General features: G+C 43.7%; 1 protein-coding gene across 3 annotated transcripts in view; it reads right to left on the bottom strand.

The window, feature by feature from the left end:
* LOC133949969 (ADAMTS-like protein 1) overlaps window positions 1-22,194 on the bottom strand; it is a 91,387-nt gene extending 69,193 nt beyond the window's left edge. For all 3 annotated transcript variants that reach the window (XM_062384091.1, XM_062384088.1, XM_062384089.1), the window contains exon 1: window positions 21,883-22,194. In XM_062384091.1, the coding sequence (XP_062240075.1) occupies window positions 21,883-21,936 (54 nt within the window). In that variant the 5' untranslated portion in view covers window positions 21,937-22,194. The remainder of the gene's footprint in view (window positions 1-21,882) is intronic.
* Window positions 22,195-22,939: the final 745 nt, after the last annotated feature.

The raw sequence follows: 22,939 nt of genomic DNA, 5'->3' as shown, positions 1-22,939 counted from the left end.
GTGGAAAGGCTGTCGATACACAGGATTTTTAGGTCTCACGGGTTTGATCAAGAAAAACTCAAAACTGTTATTGTGCAAATTAAATATAACTGAGGAGATGAGAGAATGAGAATTACTGCCTTGTGGTTGTATGCCTCCGCAAACCAGTGTTGTTTCAGTCCACATACATTTATTTTCCAGACTCAAATAATTAAACCATGACCTTTGATCACTGAAATGAAATCGGTTCATCTTTTGGTTAAAAATAAAAAATAACCATTTCAAGAAATCTGAAGAAAAGGCAGAGATGATATGTTCAAAAGGCCCAAAACATGTTTTGCGAGGCCACCGTGACCTTTGACCCCCTATATCTTATCAGTTCACCCTTGAGTTCTAGTGAACGTCTGCACCAAATGTGATAGTATGATCTGGAGGAGTTCTCAAAATATCGCGTTCACAATGTAAAAATGTGTTTCGTGAGGCCTTGACCTTTTACCACAAATTCTAAATCAGTTCATCTAATCTCAAATTAAGTGATTTCAAACAAAATTCCCTCAAGGCATCTTGATGTCTCAATCTTGAGATGTTGGATCCACAACCCGAAAAGACAAAACATAACACCTCCAGCTAATGATGGCGTCGGCATAGATGCATAAGAAAAATGGAAGAGAGTTTTTTTTTTCTTTATTTAAAGCCTCTTCAAAGTAATTTTTATTCAAATAAAATGAAATGACTCGCTGTAATGTGAAAATGTTGCTCGTACCGAAGGAAACTGTGTAAAATCAACTGTAAAACACTTAGATTCATGTAAACAGCCTTGGGAGTGTAACTGAACACTATCCTGTTCTGCATAGTGAGAGGGAACGCTGCATACTATCACATTAACACAACACTGGCAGCGCGCCAACGATCAGACACGGAGCGAGAGCAGTCGGCAGCAGCTGTGGGACAACCCCGCCCTCACAGCTTTTCATTAGCCTGATTGATTCAGCGGCCCGTCTGCGGCGCTGAGCAACTGTGACCGCCGTCTTCTATCGCTAATGAAGCCGTGATGGCGAGTGTGCGAAACACAAGGCCGCCCGCTCCGACAAAAGCAGCCACGAAAGATTAATGGCGAAAGGAGTTTGTTTGAGGGCCAACTAAGCAGCGGATTTCAATTCATTGTGTCGGTCATTACCATAAACTCCACCCACATACACACACGCACACAAATACAAACATCTGTCCTCCTTCCTCATATCAATCCGTGGAAGAATTGACAGCTGGGTGGCATAATTACAACAAAATGTTCCACATGAAGCGGGCCAACGGGTTCACGGTTGAGTATGTGCTTGCTCCTGCACGGCTGATTCAAAACACCCGTGTAATTTCACACATAAAGGTGATTGTCACTGGATGATTGATGATGACAGTTTATACGGGGGGGGGGGGGGGTTCTGCGGCACACCACAAATACGCACCACAAATTCCCTCGACTTTCTATCCAGGTTTCAGCCATTAGCTCGAGGAATATTATTTGTTGTTGATGTGACACAAGTTAGTTAAATTGACTAAAGTCGTTAAAGTATAAAGCTTAGGATTGATCTGGATCAGCATAATCATTTTGCATCAAACTGCATTTTTATGCCGGAGCTTTGCACAAGCACATCTCATCGAGATGTGAGTAGGAGTGAGAGTTTGAGATCACTCGTGTCACACTGACCTGTAAGCTCAAATTTACCATCTAATACTATCAGTCTTCCAAAATAAACAGAAAGGCTGTGGTTAATTAAGATCTTTTTTAAGTGGGCTGTAGCCGTCTTTGTTGTTTTTACTTTGCTGAAAAATTCAGGAAGGTTTTAAATAATGTGCACTGGAAGAAATGTGAAAATAAAAAAAGGGATTTTTCGTTGCCAATACGTCAGAAAAATGGGTCTGAACACTGACTAATTTTGGTGACTGGTGTTTTTCAGTGGCCAAAAGTCAAGTAGCACATTGAGATTTGGACACTTTCTCCAATTTTATCCCTTTACTCAATAAAACACCCCATTGTGAGTGTGCAGAACCGACAGTGGCAGTGCCCCAGACACGGATACCTTCATGAACTGCATATGAGCCATTCCCGCCAGACCTCCCAGAAAACCAATCCAGTAATCGCTGTTTTCTTTGAAATAGATAAAGTACAAACCTGGCAAGCTGTTGGCCCGAAGGCCAAACAAATTAAACCTCAGCGGTGTTCGGCAAGGTACTGCACAGGACCTCTTTACTGGTGTATGAGAGCGAGAGAGAATCTGCAATCGTTGAAGACCCCGTTCTCATACCACAGCGAGGGCCAACAAATTTGTTCTGCCGAGTTTCCTAAACTGTTTTCGCCGACATAAACATGCGCCACGAAAGCCGTGCTCCTCTCCAGAGCGCCGTCTGCGGTTCCTGACGAATCGCTGTTGCATTCCCGCAGCCAAATTAAGCCCCTCATTTGCGGAGTTGCCTGACCATCGAGCAGTCTTAATTTCCATAATCTGCGGCATTCTCGAGCTCTGATCTCATCTGGCTAACAGCGAGGCAAATAATGAAATGCTGCCCTGGCTGCACCGTGGCATCTGTAACCATGCAGCGCTTTGCTCCATAATCCTCACTCCATTCTCCAGTTGTGTTTCTGCATTACTGGGAGCCAGCTGCACACTGGGCACAAAGTTTTCTGCCTGTTCCTTAGACCTCAACTTGGATATAATCTGCTCTCTCTTCGCAGCGGGTACACAATGTCGCAGCCACATCCTACAAGTCTCTGGAGCTGGAGCTGTGCACGTTCTCTATTAAACGATTTAAATGAATACCGCAGACTGAACTTTGAAACACGATTATAAGTTATGAAAAACCTAATTCTCATTTTATGGCTTGCAGGGATTTGCTTTCGGAGTGATACACTGCCACGTCATTTAGGCCGGTGAACCGACAATTAAGTTTATTTATGACATTAACTGTTTCCATCCCTCATTTTCTACAGCTTCTGTAGTTGAATGTGTCCCAGACAATATGTGTGTCACTGCATTTTGTTTTAGTTAAAAATATATCCAAAAAAAACCTGGGATTAGTCATTTAAGGGATGCTCAAATACGATACACATGAAACATCCCACACATTATTAAAACAGTGTGGTCTAGTCACCTCTACACAGCAACAGAGAAGCATTCATCAAGCTGATTTAAATGACTTCTATGTGGCAGATTTGATTGTACTTTTATTTGCACTGGCACTATTTAATATCCCCTGTTTATATCCTTTTGGTTTGACTGAGCGACGTTGAGTTATCTTCATCTGGCCCCAGGTAGAAGGAGATGCCAACAGGCATCTGTCAGAGTCCGAGGAGAGGTCTTTATCAGCCCCCTTATAATTAAATCTTAAGGGATATGTAAACTGGTTTTGATAAGATTATATTCTGGATTTTGATTCAGAATTTTTAAGAGCAACACACTAGTCATTTATTATATGGATACATTATACATTATTTTAGAGTATCAGTCATGGAGCAATTACACTGCCATTATTGTTAATGTTGTGCTACATGTGTTTAATGTTATCTGTATTTGGAGCAGCACTTTATGCCGCTTATTTTTTTTATTCTTTTATTTTTTCAATGCAGTCAACTTTGGCCAATAAAATGCCACATATCTGCTAACAGTCAGCTTCAGATTGTCCTACCGTACCAGAACAAATATTAACAATAATTTACTTCAAAAAAGGACCCAAGTCTGCTTCTGGCAGTCGCTCACAGACGTCCCCATTCGACTCAACATTCTCCTGCAGCCAAACCAACCACACCATCATCACGGCTCTGACAGACGAGCAGGGGAAACCTAGTGATTTTTCTCGGGTCCACTAAATATGACAGTCAAACCCCGGGGAACTGTTTTGTTACGCACACAAGAGATCAGAGCCGGTGGTGTATTCCTAAATCAGTCTAGGATGACACCGTCAATGTGACGTGACAACTTAATGTTGTCCATCCATTGTCTTGTTAATATGCCGAGATTCCAATGAATGCAATTATCCCAGCAGACTGACAGATAACGACGGAAAGGGGCACAGAGAATATTCAATCAGGAAAGGTCAATCTGTTGTCAGGAATATCTCACAGAAAACAAACATACATTTCCACGTGATGGACACGGAGAGAGTGGGTGTCTCAGCGCTGATAATGGAGGTTGATTGACGAGACATGCGACAATAATCGCACATCAAGAAACGTTGTTCAAACATCCCTGTAATTTTTGCGTAATTGCTGGCGAGTGGGAGCGGTTTGATGAATGACATCCCTGATATCTGGGATGCAGCCAAAGTGGCGTTCGAGGGAGAGGGTGGTTGGATGAGGATGGGGTGTGTGTGTGTGTGGGGGGGGGGGGGGGGGGGGGGTAAGTTGGCACATAATGTCCTCCACATTCCCTATGTATTAAAGAGACAGATTTGAGGCGCCATTTAAACTCTTAAACATGCCATGGGAGATTTATTTGACACCATGTATGAGTCCACTAGAGGGGCCTCTGTTTGTCTAACTTTATGTTCTGTATGCGTCTCAGTACATTCGACTGCCCATGTAAATACTGCAGCATTTATTCTCTGGAACCGCGTATGTCATATTCCTATAGGGAATTTCAGGTTTGTATTGGTGCGCATGTTGCAGGCTTCCAAATCAATTGCATTTCTCCCCGTTTTTCTGCATGCATATTCCGAGCTTGTCATTCATATATATAGGCCAAACAACATTGAGAGGCAGCCTATCATATGTCTGTTTTTGCATTAGAGCTCCCTTTGGGCCCTGCCAACAAGCTTACCTAAAAAAAGATATTTAGCTCCAAAAAGCGACGGCAAAACCCAAAGTATCTTCTCCTGCTGCCGACTATACAGTCAGTTTATAACCAAAGCAAGGTCACTCAGGTTTATCGGAAATTGAAAGATTCTGTCGCCAGGGTGTCACTTTGCTGATCTCGCCCAAAACTGCTGAAGAAACTCTTGCCCAAACAAACTATTGTCAGTTAAGATAACACTTAACTTGTTCCAACAGTAGTGCACGCAGAGTGACAGTTTCCAAATATGTGGGAAGAATTACCCAGCATTCTTGAAGTAAGAGCTGTTCCTCTGTGTACACAACTTACTCTGTTTGTTTGACTCATTCTAAGAAATTTGCCCTCGGTTACTGTAGTGGGTTTTTACATGGGTGGGTAATTACTGCATGCAAAATGTGATCCCTTCTAGTAGCTTGCACATGACTATTCCATAAATTACTGGTGACTGCAAGGGTGAAAGGTGTGAAAGTTGCCACAGACCTCAGTCCAGACCAAAAGAGTTACTCAATGGTTCCCGTTAGAATTTTATTTTGCATAGTTCAGACCTAATTGCTGGGACTTCAGATGAGCATTAAACAATAGAAGGTCTTGCAGGATGTTTGCAGTATTCACCTTTGACGATATGTCTGAACTACGAGGACATTAAATTAACCAATTCTTTAATTTTCTCAATTCAAAGACCACAACTCGCCGAAATGACAATAGGCCGTCACACACGCGCCCATCGTGGACATGAAGTGAAAGCATTGTTCTTGTATTCAAGTGGAGAGCTGGTTACTCTTAATCCTTACAACATATTTGGATGTTTAGACTTGGACAAGCAACATAGAAGTTTAATTTATGCTTCATTGCTTCTAGTTTCAAACCTCATGTTTGTATTTTTACCAGAGAGAGGATAATGGGTCTCAGCAGAAAGCAACAAGCTTTTCTCAAATAAATGTAACCTGATTCTTTCAAATCGTGACCAGGACAATGGACATAAAACCCAAGTTCCAATAAAGGGGACTTATCCTTTAGGATTCTGACGCTTCAAAGATCTTTGGCTGGATACTTATGTTCACGTGGGCTGTACCATCCTGACAAAAACATTTTTTTGCCCGCTGTTCGTTGAGTGGCGTGGGTCCCCTCCCTGTTGACTTTGGTTGTTCTCCTTCAAACAAAGTGGATACTTACTGTTACGGGAGAGAGATGTGAAGAAAAAAAAATTTGCAAAACCTGAGAAATTATGCTGACAACAAGGGGAACATTCACACGAGTGAATTACAGAAGAGCCACAGTGGTGCATTTGTCTGCCTTGCTCGGCCTGGCGGCGCAGCTCGTGTGTACTGACAGAGGCGGCTGAATATGTGCTACTGAAATGAAACGAAAAAGCGGCTCAAGGCGAGGCAAATAATTGGATTTGGCTCAGCCGGGACGCGACTGTCTGCTCAGCAATGTGGCTGTGTTTGCACAGCTGGAGCCTATGCCCAGGGTCATCTCGGTGGGGAGCAGGGGTTTGGCACTGCCGGGCACAGCTACAGCGCGAGTCTGCTGAAGAATGACTGGACGCTTCCCTCTCCCTGTCGTTCGAGTGCCGAACAGAGAACAGACGCACACAAGACTTAGAGGTGTCTACTGATAAAAACATAATTTCAGCTACGGCAAGACGGTTATATTTTTTCCATCCCAGCTCTTGGGCAGACCAACCTGACCCGATTCGTCAATGTAATGATATGAAAAGGGATTCATTTTTGTTTACACAGTAAGTGGTTTCAGCCTCATCCATTAGGCACCAATTAACTACGTTTGATGGGAGACAGCATGAGCAAGGATCTCTTGAATAAGCACTACTCAATATTGCTATCGAATGTAGTAACAACATATCAGACGCCTTTCTTTTCAACTACCATGACGGTATTACAATACCGATGCCTTCCCCAAAGAGCGACTCCAGTTCCACTCTAAATAGCACAAACTTGACAGGTCACCCCGCAAAGCAGGTACATTTCACCCTGCGAGATGAGCGATCCGTCTCTGAAAACCTGCTGGCTGTGGCTTTGGTTTGTGTAAGAAAATGTTATTTTTTCAGAGTGAAGAGCAAACCCCCGGTGGCATGAAACCTAAGAGCGGCCAAATGGTTGGAAGCTGTCTCTCAGCGGCGCAAAAAGTCGACGCAAGCCAAGGTGCTTCAAGAATCAAGGGTTGTCAGGAGGAACAGCTTTGTCATGACTGGGCAGTGCATTTGCACGTGTTTCCACCCACCATCCTGCAGGAATATGCAGTTGTGGAGAGATATATCATGCTCGACTTACAGTGCCAACACACACACAAAGACAGGAGTGTATGGCGTAAATCATTTAGTTTAGACTGTGTTACATGCAGACAGAAAGTGGAAGAGAATCTCAAGTTCATTGTCGAGCATGCATCCGGGAGATGTAGCTACCAGACCCTAAAAACTGGAAATAAGAGGGTCCATTAAGTTTTGGACTGTGCTCAGTGACAGAACAGATAACAGTAGCTCTAAAATTAATGGAGTAGAGTTACACCTCCACATTAAAAACTCACCTACCTATGGAAATATAATACAATGCTGATTATCAAAAGACAGTCAGGCCACCTAGCTTTGTAAAAGACAACCTCAGAGTTTAAGACAGTGAAGACATTTGAGACTCTAAAACCTCATCGGGGCATCGTCATCTTCATGGTGATAGTGATTCTCTGGCCATGAAAGCCTTTTTTTTTCCTTCTTGCATTAAGAAAGAAGCTTTGAAAAAAAGTGCACACCCCTCGTGGAAATTCCTGAAAGAATTGACTCTGGCATCTTGAGTTTCAATCTGATAGCCCCCAAAATTACTTCTGCAACCAGAACCTTTCCAAATGTGGTCCAAGCGGCCCTTCCATTGTTGTTGGCATGTGTAACAGAGATGGCTTCACATTCTGTGGCTTTCACAGATATCCAGGTGACACTGAGCGATCCCGAGGGCATATCACGACTAAGGAGGAGAGGCGAAGCCAATGAAAGCTTCAAGTGCAGCTTCATAGTAATCTGGTGGTGCTACCAAACACCCCTGTGTGCTTTGAAACAAGGGCATGACTTCTGCAAAAAACTTCAGGGCCAGATATCAGTGCACATGCCACGTGCAAATAATCACGATAAAAGAAAAAAAATTCATCTAACGTCTTAGCAGATGCCAAGAAAAACACAATATCCCAATAAGTTGCATTTGGCACAGTTGATTGCGATATTGATACAGGTGGCCCTCCCAAGTTGAACAATGGCGGTTCCCATAACATATCCCCTCGGAAAGTGAACAGCCTGCCCGTTGGCCAGGCTCTCCGTTTCTCTGTCCAAGGATTAGAAAACCAACTGGACCCCTGAGATTACCCTGGTGCCCGTAAATGTGATGCCTGTAGCAGGTGGACAGGCAGCGAGCCCTCTGTTAATCTTTAAGAGTTAGAGGTGGGCAGGAAGAAGGGAATTATGGGTCAGGGAAAGGACACAGGAGGACAGACGTGCTGCATGAGCCATTGGGGCTTGCTGTGAGGGACGGCACCATCACCAGCTGCATGAATGATTGATGGTGGATGTGTTCATTGCTTGTAACTTCTGACACAGCCACCAATCACAACTGTCTCTGTAAAACGAAGTATAGAAAAAGCGTCAGAATGAATTTAATCTACAAGAAATATGAGTAAAATCCCCAAACAAGACAAGAACTACATGAAAAGTAATCTTGGGAAATGGGACCAATGTGGAAATGTGTTGAAGAATAATAACTAACCATTTGGTCTCAGAGCTGTCCTATTACCTTTGTTTGCCTTAAAAAGCGACTTAGTTCTATTCCAAATTCATGCAGTGTTAAATGACAGAGGCCATACAACACAAAATGCCTCTTTAGCATGTGTACTTAGTTTTAAGTGATCTAGAACCACACCCGCACCGCAAACTTCATAAACCTTGCTGTCAGACTTTTGAACACTTGCTAAACGACTTTAGTTTGTAGGTTATTTTTTGCTTTCAGACTTTATAGCATCTCTCAACTCTTGTCCACGTCTGTCAACAACCGAAACGTTAATAGACCATTCACGGTGAGAAAACTCATTTGAAACTCGTATTCAGTGGTCACACTCTCTTGGATCAACAGCTCAATAAACTCGAGAGCAATAAAATGTTTTCCATCCGATGAGGAGAAAGAAAAAAAAAAAAAGAAAAAAAGACTAATAAAGTGTGGAGTGAGTTTGGAACCACAAACTCTGATATTTTCTGGTTCTGGATTTTAAATTTTTTAACTTATGTAAACTATTATTACTGTAGGAAACCTGTTATTATTTCAGGACTGCACTATAATGTGTTTGCCGCTATATATATACACTTTTAGGCACAGCCACTTGACTTCTCATCAACCACGGCATGTGATTTAACACTGTGTTTGTGACAGTGAGTCACATTTTTTAATTGCTCGGTTGTTTTGATTGCATTTTTGTTGCCTGAGCAATCAGCGATTTTGGCTGTTATAGAGAGAGACACTAATAATTATGACCGCCACTGAGCAATTGAGCGAGAGGTTCTGCTGAAGAGGGAAAGGACCGAACACACAACGGCTGGGTGTGCCTGATATGATGAGACACAAGTGGTGGATCTGCCCTGAATCACTTGCGTCATGCAGATAACTGGGGCATGCAGGTTCACCGAAGGTCCAAGAGCCACGGCTTCCTATGTACAGTGGAATCCCTCGACCTGCTCAGCTGGATGCAGGAGTCTGACTGAAAGAGTCGCAGACATGTCAAGCCCTGTACCTTGGGGAGTTCTGCTAACCTGCGCATGTGTGTATGTGATTAGAGGGTTCACTTGCAGTGTTAAATCTGGGACCTGACCGACTGAGCCCCTGCAGATACCTGGATTAGTGCAGCGGAAAGAATAACAACCCATCCTTTGCCCTGTTTCATCACATGAAAGCACAGAGATGTCTTTCCAAATTAATCTCGACAGTTGGAAGACTTTGTCATAATTATTTCAGTGCACTTAGGTCGGGGGGGTATGGCTCCAATCGGATACAATTAAAAATTAGACTGGAACTTTTGTGCAAAGAAATTATAGCACAAACCACAACCTACACACAGTAGATTGAGGGCCAGGTGTAAAACAGGCATGAATGCTTGACACCTATTTCCCCAAATTCTTGAAATAAAACTAGAATTATGGGCCTGTGGTTGTAAGCCTCCAGATTGTACCCACAGTAAAATGAGGTCAGAGTGACCTTTGACCTTTGACATCTAATCATGTAGTGAACATTTGTGCCAACTTTGAAAGGATTATGTCTATAAGTTCGTAAGTGTTCACAGAGAAGCATTTTGTTAGATCACAGTAGGTGAAATTTGAAGAATTTACCTTGAGGATGGTTGGACGAGCAACCACAAAACATAATGCATCCAGCCTCTGGCCATCGCCGCCAATCGAGGCATGAAAATACCAGGACATGGGAATGTGTTCACCTCTGGGCAAACTGTCTCTCAGTCTTTTTCTCCCTGTGGGGAAGAGGAAATCATCTTGCCCTCAAAGGGCCCTGCTGCCCACCTTCACTCTGCAGAGGAAGAGACAACCCAGTGCACTGAAACTCTCCCTCTTTCAGTAACACTCTCTCTGAGTTTGACCCAGGAGGAGCAGGAAGCCTGGAAGCTGAAGTAGGTTAGAGCCAGGAAAAGGGAGAGGCTGAAGAACCACCCGGACCAAGGAGAATGGCTCAGCAGAAGCTAAGTGTGTCAGTCAGTGGGCAATACAACGCCACACTTGTGGAGCTAAGCCTTAAACGTCTACGAGAGCACAAAGAACAACATTTTGTGAAGTAAATATGTCTTTGCGCTGCACGCTCGGCTTTCTTAATAAGCTCTAAACAAAGGGAGACATAAATCTGAAGTGTCAAGTAGATAAAGAGATAGATCATGAAATGAAAAGTTAGACTTGTACTAAAAAAAAGAAGAGACGACTGCGTGTTGGTGCAAGAATCACCTAAGGTTGCATTACAGAGACACATGGTTGCACGGATAAAAGCTAAGAAAAAGTTTGAGACAAGCAAGACAGTTTTGGCACACGCTGTTGAACATGAACCTGCATCCTCACCACTGCCCCTCGAGGCAGAGGGCGTCTGCCCGACACACCTGCACGTCAGGGATTCATGTGAAAAGTCACTTTAGACATATGCCCTACACACTTTAGAGTCTCCTTACACTTTAACACATGTACGTTAAATCTCTACTTTATAGCAACAGTGCAGCCACTCCCTCGCACCGATCTGTAAACCTAAATGTCGTGTTACGGCATTGCCCAATTCCACATCTGCTGTGTATATTAGACGCCGGCAAGCTCAGTCTGGTTCTCAAGGAAAATATTCCCTGGCAAAAATATTTGTTGTCAGCATAGATTAAGCCACTGCAATTACAACCACATATTGTAATATTAAAACTGGGCGAGTGAGCATCATTCACTCTCAGGTGAGAGACTGGCATTCTCTTAGCTTTGGGCAAATGCAGTAAATTCCAAACCTGCTGCGTAAAAAAGAAAAAGGTCCTTTGCCAATTACGTTTAGGTGGAACTACTATAAAGTGCTCGTGCAAAATGTTGAACTGATTGATCAACCAACTGTCGCAAAGTGGACTCGTGATTAACATGGTGTGTGCTATGGGGGAAGAAGTAAATAAATCACTTGCTCCTTTTTCCAGTTTGTATTATGAAAGTTTTAGGTCCCTAATACAACATAAAAGTCATGTAGGTTCAGTTCACTTGAATTTTAGGAAAGGTCTATTGCTAAATGTTTTCAGAGTACTAAATCACATCTCTAACTAGAATGACACTCACAGAAGATTGCATATATCAGTCTTTCGACACAAAGGACTACCCCCCCCCATGTGACCTTTAACCCTTCATCTCTTCTCAGTTGATCATATGTACGATCTTAGAAGCAATTTTATCAAGGTGTTCCAGAGATGTTGGGTTCCCAAGGCAAACATTAGCTTTTTGAGGTCACAGTAACCTTGTTCTTTGACCACTAAATTCGAACCAGTTCCTCCATGGGTCCAAGTGAACATTTGTCATGTACGGATGAATGAAGAACCAGAGAATATAAATCCAATCATAACCTGGATTGGGAATACAAAAATCCTCTCACTAAAACGTTACCTGAAAATCGACATCCTGTGTGTATCCCTAAGTCTTCTCACTGTTTGTCATCTGCCCTTCACTCAATCACTCCCTGCTCGTTATTCACTTCCTCCTATCCACAAAACCCTGGAGGGCGGCGCATGCAGCGTTTGGCACGGACTTGATTCCCTCTGATCATGTAATGATTTGCCCGTAACGATTACTCTCTCATGCGATGATGGAGTGGTTTGTACCTGTCCTGAGCCGAGACGCAGTCGGCCGCATTCCTGGTGCTCCTTCCTGCCAATCATCATCCGCTAACGCACTTGTCTCACTCTGACACACACACACACACACACACACACACACACACACACACACACATCTTTCACCGACTCTCTCTGTTCCTGATGCACTAAGATGACAAAACACACGCAGCTCTCGCCATCTCTATGTTACAGTGTACATACATTTTGCCCTTTTTTTCGTCAGCGAAAACGTCACCAATTCTCTACGTGCGTCATTCATTTCACTGCAGGCGATACACTGATGAGTGTGTCACCCCGTTTAATTATCATCGACATCCTCCACTCAGTGTGATGTCATAATGTGGTTCACCTGGAGCAAAAGTTGTATGAAGTATTGGGTGTGACAGATGAACAGAGGTTTCCTGTAGTCATTTGAAATGTCAGCAGGTTTATTGGTGGAGATGGTTATTTCTCAGTGGCTATGACCCAATCTTCTGCTCTAAAGAGTGATGAGTTTTATTTTGAACTAATTTAAGTCATTTGAGGATTAATGGACATGAGAAAAACCTCATCTGTTCAATTCAGATATGATCGATAACCGACTGAAATTATAAATAAACAACAACAGGAGCCATTTTAGCTGTTGCAAACAAAGCTGAACTGGATAGTGATTAAATAAATACTCTGTAAAATAAGAATTAGTCATTAGATTAACTAGAATGTGACTGAGTAGAGTGCATACCACCGCATACGCACAACAGTCACCTGATGAAACCACATTTAAATCCACTAGAGACGGATTATTATGTAGATTTGCACACACACTCATAAATATTATTTTTGATTATTTTCATCAAGTTCCGTGAATTATTCTCTAAAATGGTGTTGAAAGACGAGCTAAAAGAAGCGAGACATACTTGAGATGGTTTCACCTGCCCTGCACTTGCCCTCAGCTAGCTGTCCGTCAGTCCGTCTGTTTGTCTGTCAGTCCGTCTGTCTCTCAACATCGGGCTTACATGATCTGAGCAAACAGTTTAGGATCTTTCGTATCGGGCCGACTTCGCTATCTGTGGTATCATCGAGGTGGCTTCACAGGCCACCTGGTGACCACAATCCCAACTATTCCAGCTATGAGGCGAATCGCCGCCGGGATGAGAGAAGGAACGGCGCTGACAACACAACAGGCCCTATTTAAGAGAGCATTATGTCCCATTGAAGTGAAGGAGGGGCGGTGGAAAATGAAGGGTGAGTGACACGCTCAATGTCAAATGTGCACTTTTCCAGGTCATGGCTGCCAAATACTTTTCAGGCTGCATACCTGTCATCGGGCAGACGAGAAGGAGTGCTGAGAGGGCTCGGACCGGGGGGACGACAGATTCAAACAAGCCAGGTTCATGCGAGGCAGTCTGTTTTGCATGTGGTGCAACCCCCCGCCGAGATCAGAGCGAGACACCAACGTGGATGATGTCACGGCACAGAGGGATCGGGGGACAGAATTTCACAGTGGCCCTTCAAATGCAACACCACGGTGAGACGCAGGCTGAGAGCAACATTGACCCTCAGCTGCTTTTCTTTTTTTTCCTTGTAGCGGTAATTGTTTCCTAAAAAGGTCAAGAAAGGTCTTATAAGGTCGATCACTGCACACACACACAAAACAAGAATGTACAGGCTTTTTGAAAATGTGAAAAATGTAAATAAAGGTCATTTAAAGTTCATGGTCATGTTCGCTCTTAGAAGACAATGATCTCCCTTTATTTCCTATCAATATAAACCTGACTTTATTTAGCATAACCTCCCAACTGCTACCTCGCCCTCTTGAAAATAAAACAATTAAGACATATTATACACACCCACACACACAACAGGACCACACAGATTTCCCAGGCCGGGGCTTTCTCAAAAGGGGCAACCAAGGCCTCTTTACAGGGGCCAACAAATCTTTTCTACGGCCGCAGCATCTGTGCTGTCTCGCCACTCACTGTGTGCATATGTGTGTGCATGTGTGTGAAGTACATGCAAGGGGATTTCATAGGGCACCCTGGTTTATAATCCATGTGAGCAGCCTGGGAATGAGGAAGGCAGAGGAACCTTTTGGCTCTAACGGTCACACCACATACACAGATGTCACATGACTACAGAAACACACTAATGCCCTGTCCGAATCCCCCCCCTCCCCCGTATCCCTACCATTTGGCCCTAATCCTTCGTTTTATGTATTCAGGATCCCCCCCCCCCCCCCCCCCCCTTTAAAAATAAAGGGGTAGAAGGAACTTCCCGGATGCTTTAAGAACGGAGGAAGCGAATCGACATGACGACCACTGCGGCTACAATGTTCATGAATGCAAGTATGAAATCTTGCTAAATAACCATGAAAGAAATGTTAAAATCCAGCGGAATATTTTATTTTTATGCATTAACCTTGAAAATGTAAATCGAAGTGACAAGCATTTCAGGAAAAATAGCTGTTCACGCCGTCAAAACAGGCATGCAATCAGTTTGAGTGACAGTAACGAGTAATAGCCGTTACTCCTGTGTTAGTTTGAAAAAAGAAATACCAACATTACATTGAAATAACCGATGTAAACATGCTGACTGACTGTATTGATCAATCGGTCCCGTCTGTCAGATGTGTGACCATTATAATGTTGGTGGATTGTTAGTTGGTATTGTTTGCAACTGTGATAACGTTGGTTGGCTGCTGATGAAGCAGTGTAACATACCAGTGGGTGAAATCTATTATTTCTCGTTCAATGGCTGTATTTTACTTTTTTTGCCGACTAAATGATTGGTTTCGAGCTTCACATCTAAACCTCAGCAGGAAAACAAATTCGGTGTTTCCTAAAAAATGTAACACCACTTTTAATAGTCATGATCTCAGTCCTGAATGATTTTGGTGACACAGTGCATCATCGAATTTGTTCCCTGTATCCACCACTAACAATGAAAACTAGTACTGAAAGGAAAAACGAAGAATGTATTCAATCCGTCTATCCATTATCTATATATACCCTTTATCCTTTAAATTAACGGTGATGGTGGGGGTGCTATAACCTAATGCACTAAATTGATTTGCTAAATAAACAGTTTTAATGGATTTATGGATAAGAATACTTCTACTGCACCTTTGTTGTAATTGGTGAACATGGTAAAGGCAAGAACATTTACAGAAAGCTCAACGATTATATCTGCTTCGGTGGGGGGGGGGGGGGGGGGACCCTGAGTCAATCATGTTTCCCCTCGATTTAGCCATCCATCCTGTCTTTCCCCCCACACACACAACCTCTCTCACACTCATGTGCAACTTCATTTTCTCCTTTTCCCAAAAGAGTGAGGTCAGTGAGAATCATAACTGCTGTCGGTTTGGGTTTTTCATGCCTGTCAATCGCTCAGTGAATCTGGAACTGTTGTATCTACAAGTAGCAAGTGAATATTTATGTGTTACTCTCCAACTTTATCGCTCCTGCTTGGGACCTTTTTACCTGCATATGAAATCTGAATATGAAAAGGTTCTTTGCTTTGACCTGTAAGTCACATTATTTCTACTATTAACAAATTACTCTCATTTTTGTGACATAATAACAAATTATTCTAATTTGATTCCACTGCTTAAATGCTTAAATGTAATTTTTTTTTCTCAGATGTTATTTCCTGTCCTGTTCTTCTTTCATTGTTGACCTTTTGCCTCCATTGTCCTTCTGTCTTTCCTCTCTGCTTCCCTCTTGAACATCAAATCTGGCTTCTCCCTCTCTCCTGACAATCCTCCCCTGTAGTGTTTTAAAACACAGACAAGACACACATACACACACACGCCTACTACCTGCCCTCCCCTCTAATTAGGCATCACGAGAGGGGCCCCAGTGCTGCTTCTCCCCTCCCGTTAGCACCACTCCCCGGCACTCCCGCTGCAATTCCACCCTGGGACGAAGCTGAGGTCAAGGCCGGGGCAGAGGATAACAGACAGAGCTAGACGTGTGAGCCCAAGCCAAGGCAGCGTCGCTCGACTGCAAGGTTATGTGGCTGTTTGAGATTGGCTGTGTGTTCGAAATGTGCGGGCCAGATGATGCACAGACGCCCCGGCTGCTGCAAATGAAGTTTGAGCTGGCGTCCGGGAACACACAACAGGATAAAACAACAACGCTCAATCACGCTGATGGAGGGGATGCGGGGCTCGCTGCAGATGGAGCCCAAGATGTTTCATCAGAGGAACAGGATGCCAGAGGCTCGGCTTTCAAGCCCGGCAATGACAAATAAACCTCATGATGAGGGAACAAATACTTTCACAATGGGCTCCAGAGGAAACAGAGAGGGAACGGAGGGCAGCCACCTGCAAAATCACAATAGAGTGGAATATCTGTGATGGCCGTGGGAGCCGCTGGGGCTGAACTGGACACAAAAGGTCCTTCTGCTGTGATGTTGCCATCTGCTGGTAGTTCTTGCTTAATGCGTGACAGCTGTTTTTTTTTTTTTTTTTTTTTTTTTTTTTTTTTTTTTTTTTGTTTTTATATTGTTGTTTGTAAAGTGCACCAACCACACCAAGGCAATTTCCTGTATGTGAAAATATACAAGGCAATAAAAAGAATTCTGATTCTGATTCTGATTCTGATTCTGATTCTGATTCAGGATGATGTAAGGTCAGAGTTTTGCAGTGTCGCACAATAAGACATATTTCATTTCCTGAGAGCCACATGAAACCGCAGAAAGAAAAACTTGCTTTTCGATACTGGAGTCTGAACAACATGCCCTCTTGCACACACTCTGGCACACACAATGCAACACGACTCCAGCGAGTTATGCCATTTACTGGCTCAGGCGGAGTTGGGCACTCAGTCACAGAATGTTATGAGAACTCAGCATCAAGTGATTGAAAGGCAAGCAACACTATCGAGTTCCACAAGATTTGGGAGAGGGGGGGGGAAAGCAGCAAAAGCCGTTTTCTCCGTTCCACATCTTTTTACTTTGTACAAAGCCTGGTTTATTCATCATTTCCTGATGTTAGGAAGGAATGATTTTGAATACAGGAACATGCTGATTCACTTATTGGACGAGGGTAGAAGGAGTAGATCGATACCCCTCTTATGTTGACGCAAAAGACAAAGGGGCATGTACAATTTGTAATTTTTTCACAGATTGCACAAATGAGAAATGACTTCCAAATAATCATATTTCCCCAAACTAGTCCTCCGACTAAACGAGGTTCTGAAGTGTCGAGTTGCATTTCCCTTCAACAGGAACAAGTGTGCTGCAAGTCGTCACTGGGATGAAGACAAAAGGGAAAACTGTCTTTTAATAATTACAAAACCAGATACGAGCTCATCCTCCAGCCAGGTCTAATTTTATACTTTTTCCAGTTGGGCCGCATTTGCAAAATCTATGATTAGAGGCCTTTTCTATTATATCTGCGATGGTTTCTTTGGCCTCAAGGAACTGGCAGTGTCCTGATTTGCAGGGAAGTAAAAGAAAAAATAACAAATTGGAGATGAGTGCTAGACCAAAGCCCAGTTATTGGTTTATAGTGAATTACTATAGAAACTGAACTTTCTTTGAGGCTCAACATTAAACAGAAGCTGCCATCACATGTTCTGTTCTGCAGGACTTCTCCCTCATCGGCCCACTGAGAATAGTGTGAAGCTACTTCCTTTTTGGCCAGCTCTACGGGGATGAACGCCTGCTCTCTGGATTTGCAGGGTTAGAAGAGCCGTGTACAGACACACCTGAATCGGACACACAGGAAAATTTGCTTCTACGCCAGAAACACTGAGGGCACTGAATGAAAAGTGAGACCCTCCTTGGGTGCTTTGGCAATTTGTTCAAACATGACTACTAGTGAATTTTGGCCTTGGACTAACATTGCACGCACACACACACTCTAACACACACACACACACACACACACTTCTACACGACCCAACGCTCAGTCTCACTCCACAGATTAACCCCAGATGGCAACAATGAGATGAGTATGAAGGCTTTTGCTGTGTAACTGAAAACACGCGGTCTTGTTAACGCACTCCAAAAACCTGCTCCATCCATCCATCACTGGCCAGATGTTCTCTGAAGCCTTTTCCCCCTTTACTCAAACGGGACCAATCCCTCTCAAAATTAATTCACTTCCCATTCCACTTGCGTCCACAACAAAGGCCCTCATGAATGCTAATTTGAAGGTTTGTGGTCCGTGTGATCAAGCGGTCGAGCCGAGGAACAAGAGATGTTGTTGTTGACGGACGCTCACTTGGGACCATTTGCATGCCGTGACCCCACTTAATCCTGCCATTAGACCCCGAAGCTTCCCCATCCTGAGGACTTCAATACACTCCGCTCGTGGCATTACGGATCGGAGAGGGACCATTTCCTTGAATAAACATCAAAATCTGTTGGGGGCTTTTTGCCTAATTTTCTTTTAAATTCCAGCTGGGCAATCTGAAGAAAGGCATGTAGGGAAGTGAGTGTGGTGGCCAAACTCTGTAGTGAGGTCTGGCAGCTGACTTATATCCATCACACGTTAGAAGCCATAAAACATGTTGTTTTCCAGTAACTCCCGAGGAGCATAATCAATTTCAACAGATATAGCTTTGTCAAACTCGTTTTGCCTGCTGTCTTTATTGCCAGCAGTGATATAAAGAGACTTGTGGTAAATTACTCACCTTGTTGGGGGGAAAAAATACACAGAGTTTGTTTTTATTTAAGATTTAAGTGTCCAGCCTTTAGTGCCCCCTCAGGTAAATGTGCCAAACTGACTTTATTAAGTAACCTCATTAAATACATCCAGTTCTCAGTTTCGCTGTTAATTTGCAGTAGTTATCTGATATGCATATTGAATTCACTGATTGCTCTTACTGCTCTGGCCCCTTAAGGAGTAATGTTTAGGATTCAGTGACATCTAGTGGTGGGATTGCAGATTGCAACCTACTGAATACGTTTTTATTAGCTTAGGTAGCTTACATTGCCCCCCAAAAAATAATGTTTTCTGCCATTTTTAGTAGCCCAGACTTTTTTAGAAAAACATGCACGGGTCGAGTGGAAGAACACATTAGTTCATCCTCATCTATAATGCCAATTTGTGAAACTGTCGAATACAATGCTATGATTTAACCCTTAAGAAATATTCAGATCAATATTTGGGCCACTAACCTTGGTGCTAACAGAGATACTTGGGTGTCTTCTAAGGGTACGCACAGCCACCTTTAAATTCTCATCCAGCAAAAAGGTTCCACTTTTCTGCACAAATCAAGGGAACATAGTGACAGCAACAAGAACCATCCAAGAAGCACACGAGGTATGTCATTATGTCATCCACAAAGGAAGTTCTATTCCATTTAGGGTTGGAGCCACAGGCCATTTGGCCCACACACACACACACACACAACTTCCAACGGCCATGCACACAAATATAGAACTTCATTCTTTAGTCAGATAGTCATGCAAAGACTTTGACCTGCCATCAAGGATGAAAAGAGAAGGCCGTGGCACGGCAGAGACCCCGGGAGGCAGCACTTGTTGATCCCTGGTCTCTGAAGCGAAGCACTGGGTCACTCTGGTTTGTGTGAACAGATAAATGTCCAGTGCTGATTCATGCTGCACAGTCACTCCTTGCGCAGATGGGAAAACTTGTCCAGGGCTGGCTTCACCACCCAACTCAGCCGTTACTGTCTCACAGAATAAACCACCACCACTTATAATACAGAAGTCAGCTCCAGTGCGTAATACAATCATTTATGATGCACTTTCATTGCAGACAACTTAATGTGAATATAACAGAATTAACACACACCCTTCTGAGTACAACGAACATCTGCCCTAAAAGAAACATGGAGAAAACATCTGAAACAAGTGACTCACATCTCATATGTCATCTTTATCCAATTTAGCCCTCAATATTATGTAACAGGGTTCATTTTGTCCACATTCTAAAAGGGCTGGTCTATGTTAACTTCATCAAGCAGCCCATTTCAGACCCTCAGTCCTCTTACACGGATGCTCACACGAAGATTAATGTCCCATTTGTTGATTTTCTACCACAACATTCTGAACTGTAACACAATCAGGCCAGCACTGGACAGTGGCCTGGAATGAGTTGCAAAGCCTTGAGCGTGTCCCTGTCACTGACAGTCACTGATTACGGTGTGGACGTGCTCAGATCGACGACATGGCTGCCAGGGTGTCTGAAGCCCAAATCACCTTGAAGCACCTGTTGTGGTCATTTACCCACACTGACAGTGGCACCCCCTTCCCTCCCCTCTCTCTCTCTCTCTCTCCCTCTCTGTTTGAGCCTGGACGTCCGTCTGCAGGCCAAACAACTGCTTTGTGTCTCTTGCTCTCCACTTCACACAAGCACGTGTCAGCTTTTGACACAACTGTATGACGGATGCATGTGTATGACAGGAGATAACATGGAAATCTATCGCAGAACTGATTGACATGAGCTGAGCACACAGATTTTGGAAGTTCGCTCAATACAGGACTGATAAGCTGTGACCTTTTGGAGGACTACCAGTGAACTGTCTATTCCCCTGCACGTTGTGAGTGCAAAGAAAAAAGAGGTCTCTGGACTTTAAAGGGCTGCTGCGGGGGCAGATCCAGGGCCATGGCCAGGGGAGGGCACTGGCCCAGTTTAAATCAGATTGGCCCATCCTGTCCGTAGATTGTTTTGTTTGTCACTTAAGAAAATAAAATATGACACTGTTCAAACTTTTCTACGTTTTCTGAAGTGCACAATGGGCCTGATCAAGGACACATTTTAAAAATGCATTCAAAGATGTGTGGCTTTGCTCAAAGCTTTAGAGCTAACAGTAAACAGGGAATGACCTTACTCAATCAGGAATTGATTGGGTAAGGTCATGAATGTTGGACATATAAGATTAAGATTAAGATGCATTTATTAGTCCCAAACACATGCACAGACATGCACAGGCACACTCATGCAGGTAGGGAAATGTAACCTCTGCTTTTGACCCATCTGGTGCAGGACACACAGAGCAGTGAGCAACCATGTACGGCACCCGGGGAGCAGATGTTGGGGGAGTAAGGTGCCTTGCTCAGGGACACTAGACAGGGTAGAGAGAATCCTCTTGGATTTTTGGGCAGATCAATCCAGGTTCGTCTTTTGTTGTCTCTCCGTGGAGTCAAACCAGAGACGCACCAGAGACCTAAGTGGTGGCCTAGTAGCAGAAACTTGGACTATGGGCAGGAAAGGTCTCATGCAGCTGCTCATAGATCCTCTACTGGGCAGCTGCATGACATAATTTGAATACACATATTTATGCCACATTTTACAATTATTTTAAGTATTTCCATTGTTTTCTTCAACAAAACTTCACTTCAGCAGAATGCAAAACAGCCTTGTACCTGTTGCAGCATCCCTGGAGGATAGGGAATGCCACCATATGAAGGTCAATCAAAGTCAAGTAAATGTTTACTTGGTGGCTTAATGTCAGGTATTAATGCATGTAGCCAATAACAGTACCAGTTATGGGTCCTGCAATAAACTATATATATGGATATGATGAAACATGTATGTATAACCATCTCAGTCTGGGTTGAGTTATCATGTTGAATTTTCTTTAAGAAACACAGCACAGGTCAAACTGAAAGCAACAGGTGTCACTTTTCTCTCTCTCTGTCAGGAACAGTTCCCAAACGCATCTGTCCAACACTGAAGTGACGCGCTTTCCTCCTTAAAAAGTTCAATAACAGGCGAACCTTTGCGTGGTTTGCAGCAGCTTACCTTTACGCAGAGGAGCAGGAGCAGCCCAGTCGTCCTCCAACAGCCCCCTGTCATCTCTGACAGACTGAGCGTGGAGATATCAAGAAGTGTGGAGCAGTGGCTCTGCGCGTCCGTGCGTCCCAGTCCTGCCCGATGTCACTCGCACTCTCCCCTCCGCGCCGCGCTCCTCCGGTTCCAGTTCTCTCTCAGAGCGAAGAGGGGAAGCGAGAGAAAGAGAGAGAGAGGGAAACAGGTAAAAGTCAGCCAAGGGGTGCCGCGGACGACATGACACTTCACCGTCCGCTTCCAGATATTTTGTTCCCCCGGCAAACACGTTGCTGCTAAATTTATGTTTGCATACCAGGCGCGCGTCAGGAGAAGGGGCTCACCCACCTTACATTCTTAAAGAAACACGCTCCCGGTGCCATTACGCGCTGATAGGCTGCAGGGACACGCAGGGGTTTTGAATGATGCTTGGTGGTGTTTGATGGTGGAGACTCATCCTCACGTAATGCTGCACTGGGTGATGTGAGAACAGCATGCAGGACTTTAAAAAAAAAAAAACAGCAAAGTTTAAGTAAAGACGGGTTATTCGTAGGTCTACCTAAAGTCCCTGCTCCGATTCAGTTATGTTTTTAGGGGACCATGGACGGAGCAGTTTGATCAGGACATGTGTAAACAAGCCACGTTTATAAAGATTGTGGTTTTTGACAAAAGCTTGTAACAAGGGTTTGAAATAAATTGCAGATTTAGTCATAGACTGACCCAGTTGCAATTAGGTCTATGCATTTCCAACATGGACTACAGTAAACATTGATGACACGTCTCCACTTCCTCCCACTGTCCAGAAATTAATCCCAAATATCCGGGACATGTACTTTTACTTTTTTTGTTAGGGACATGTCCAATCCACTAACATTGAGGAGCTTATGGGGTTTATGACCTATACTCCAGGTGGCCGTCGATACACTTTGCCTATTATATTTAATCTCAGTTTCTTCTCTGGTCAGGGGCAACTTCTCAAACGCAACAGTCGCTGCATCACGTGGACAATGTCATGTGCATATTTTCAGCAGGC

This window comes from Platichthys flesus, chromosome 24 (assembly GCF_949316205.1).
Source record: "Platichthys flesus chromosome 24, fPlaFle2.1, whole genome shotgun sequence".
NCBI classification, from domain to species: Eukaryota; Metazoa; Chordata; class Actinopteri; order Pleuronectiformes; family Pleuronectidae; genus Platichthys; species Platichthys flesus.
Note: the sequence above shows the minus strand (reverse complement) of the source record. Positions and strands in the feature narration are given on the sequence as shown.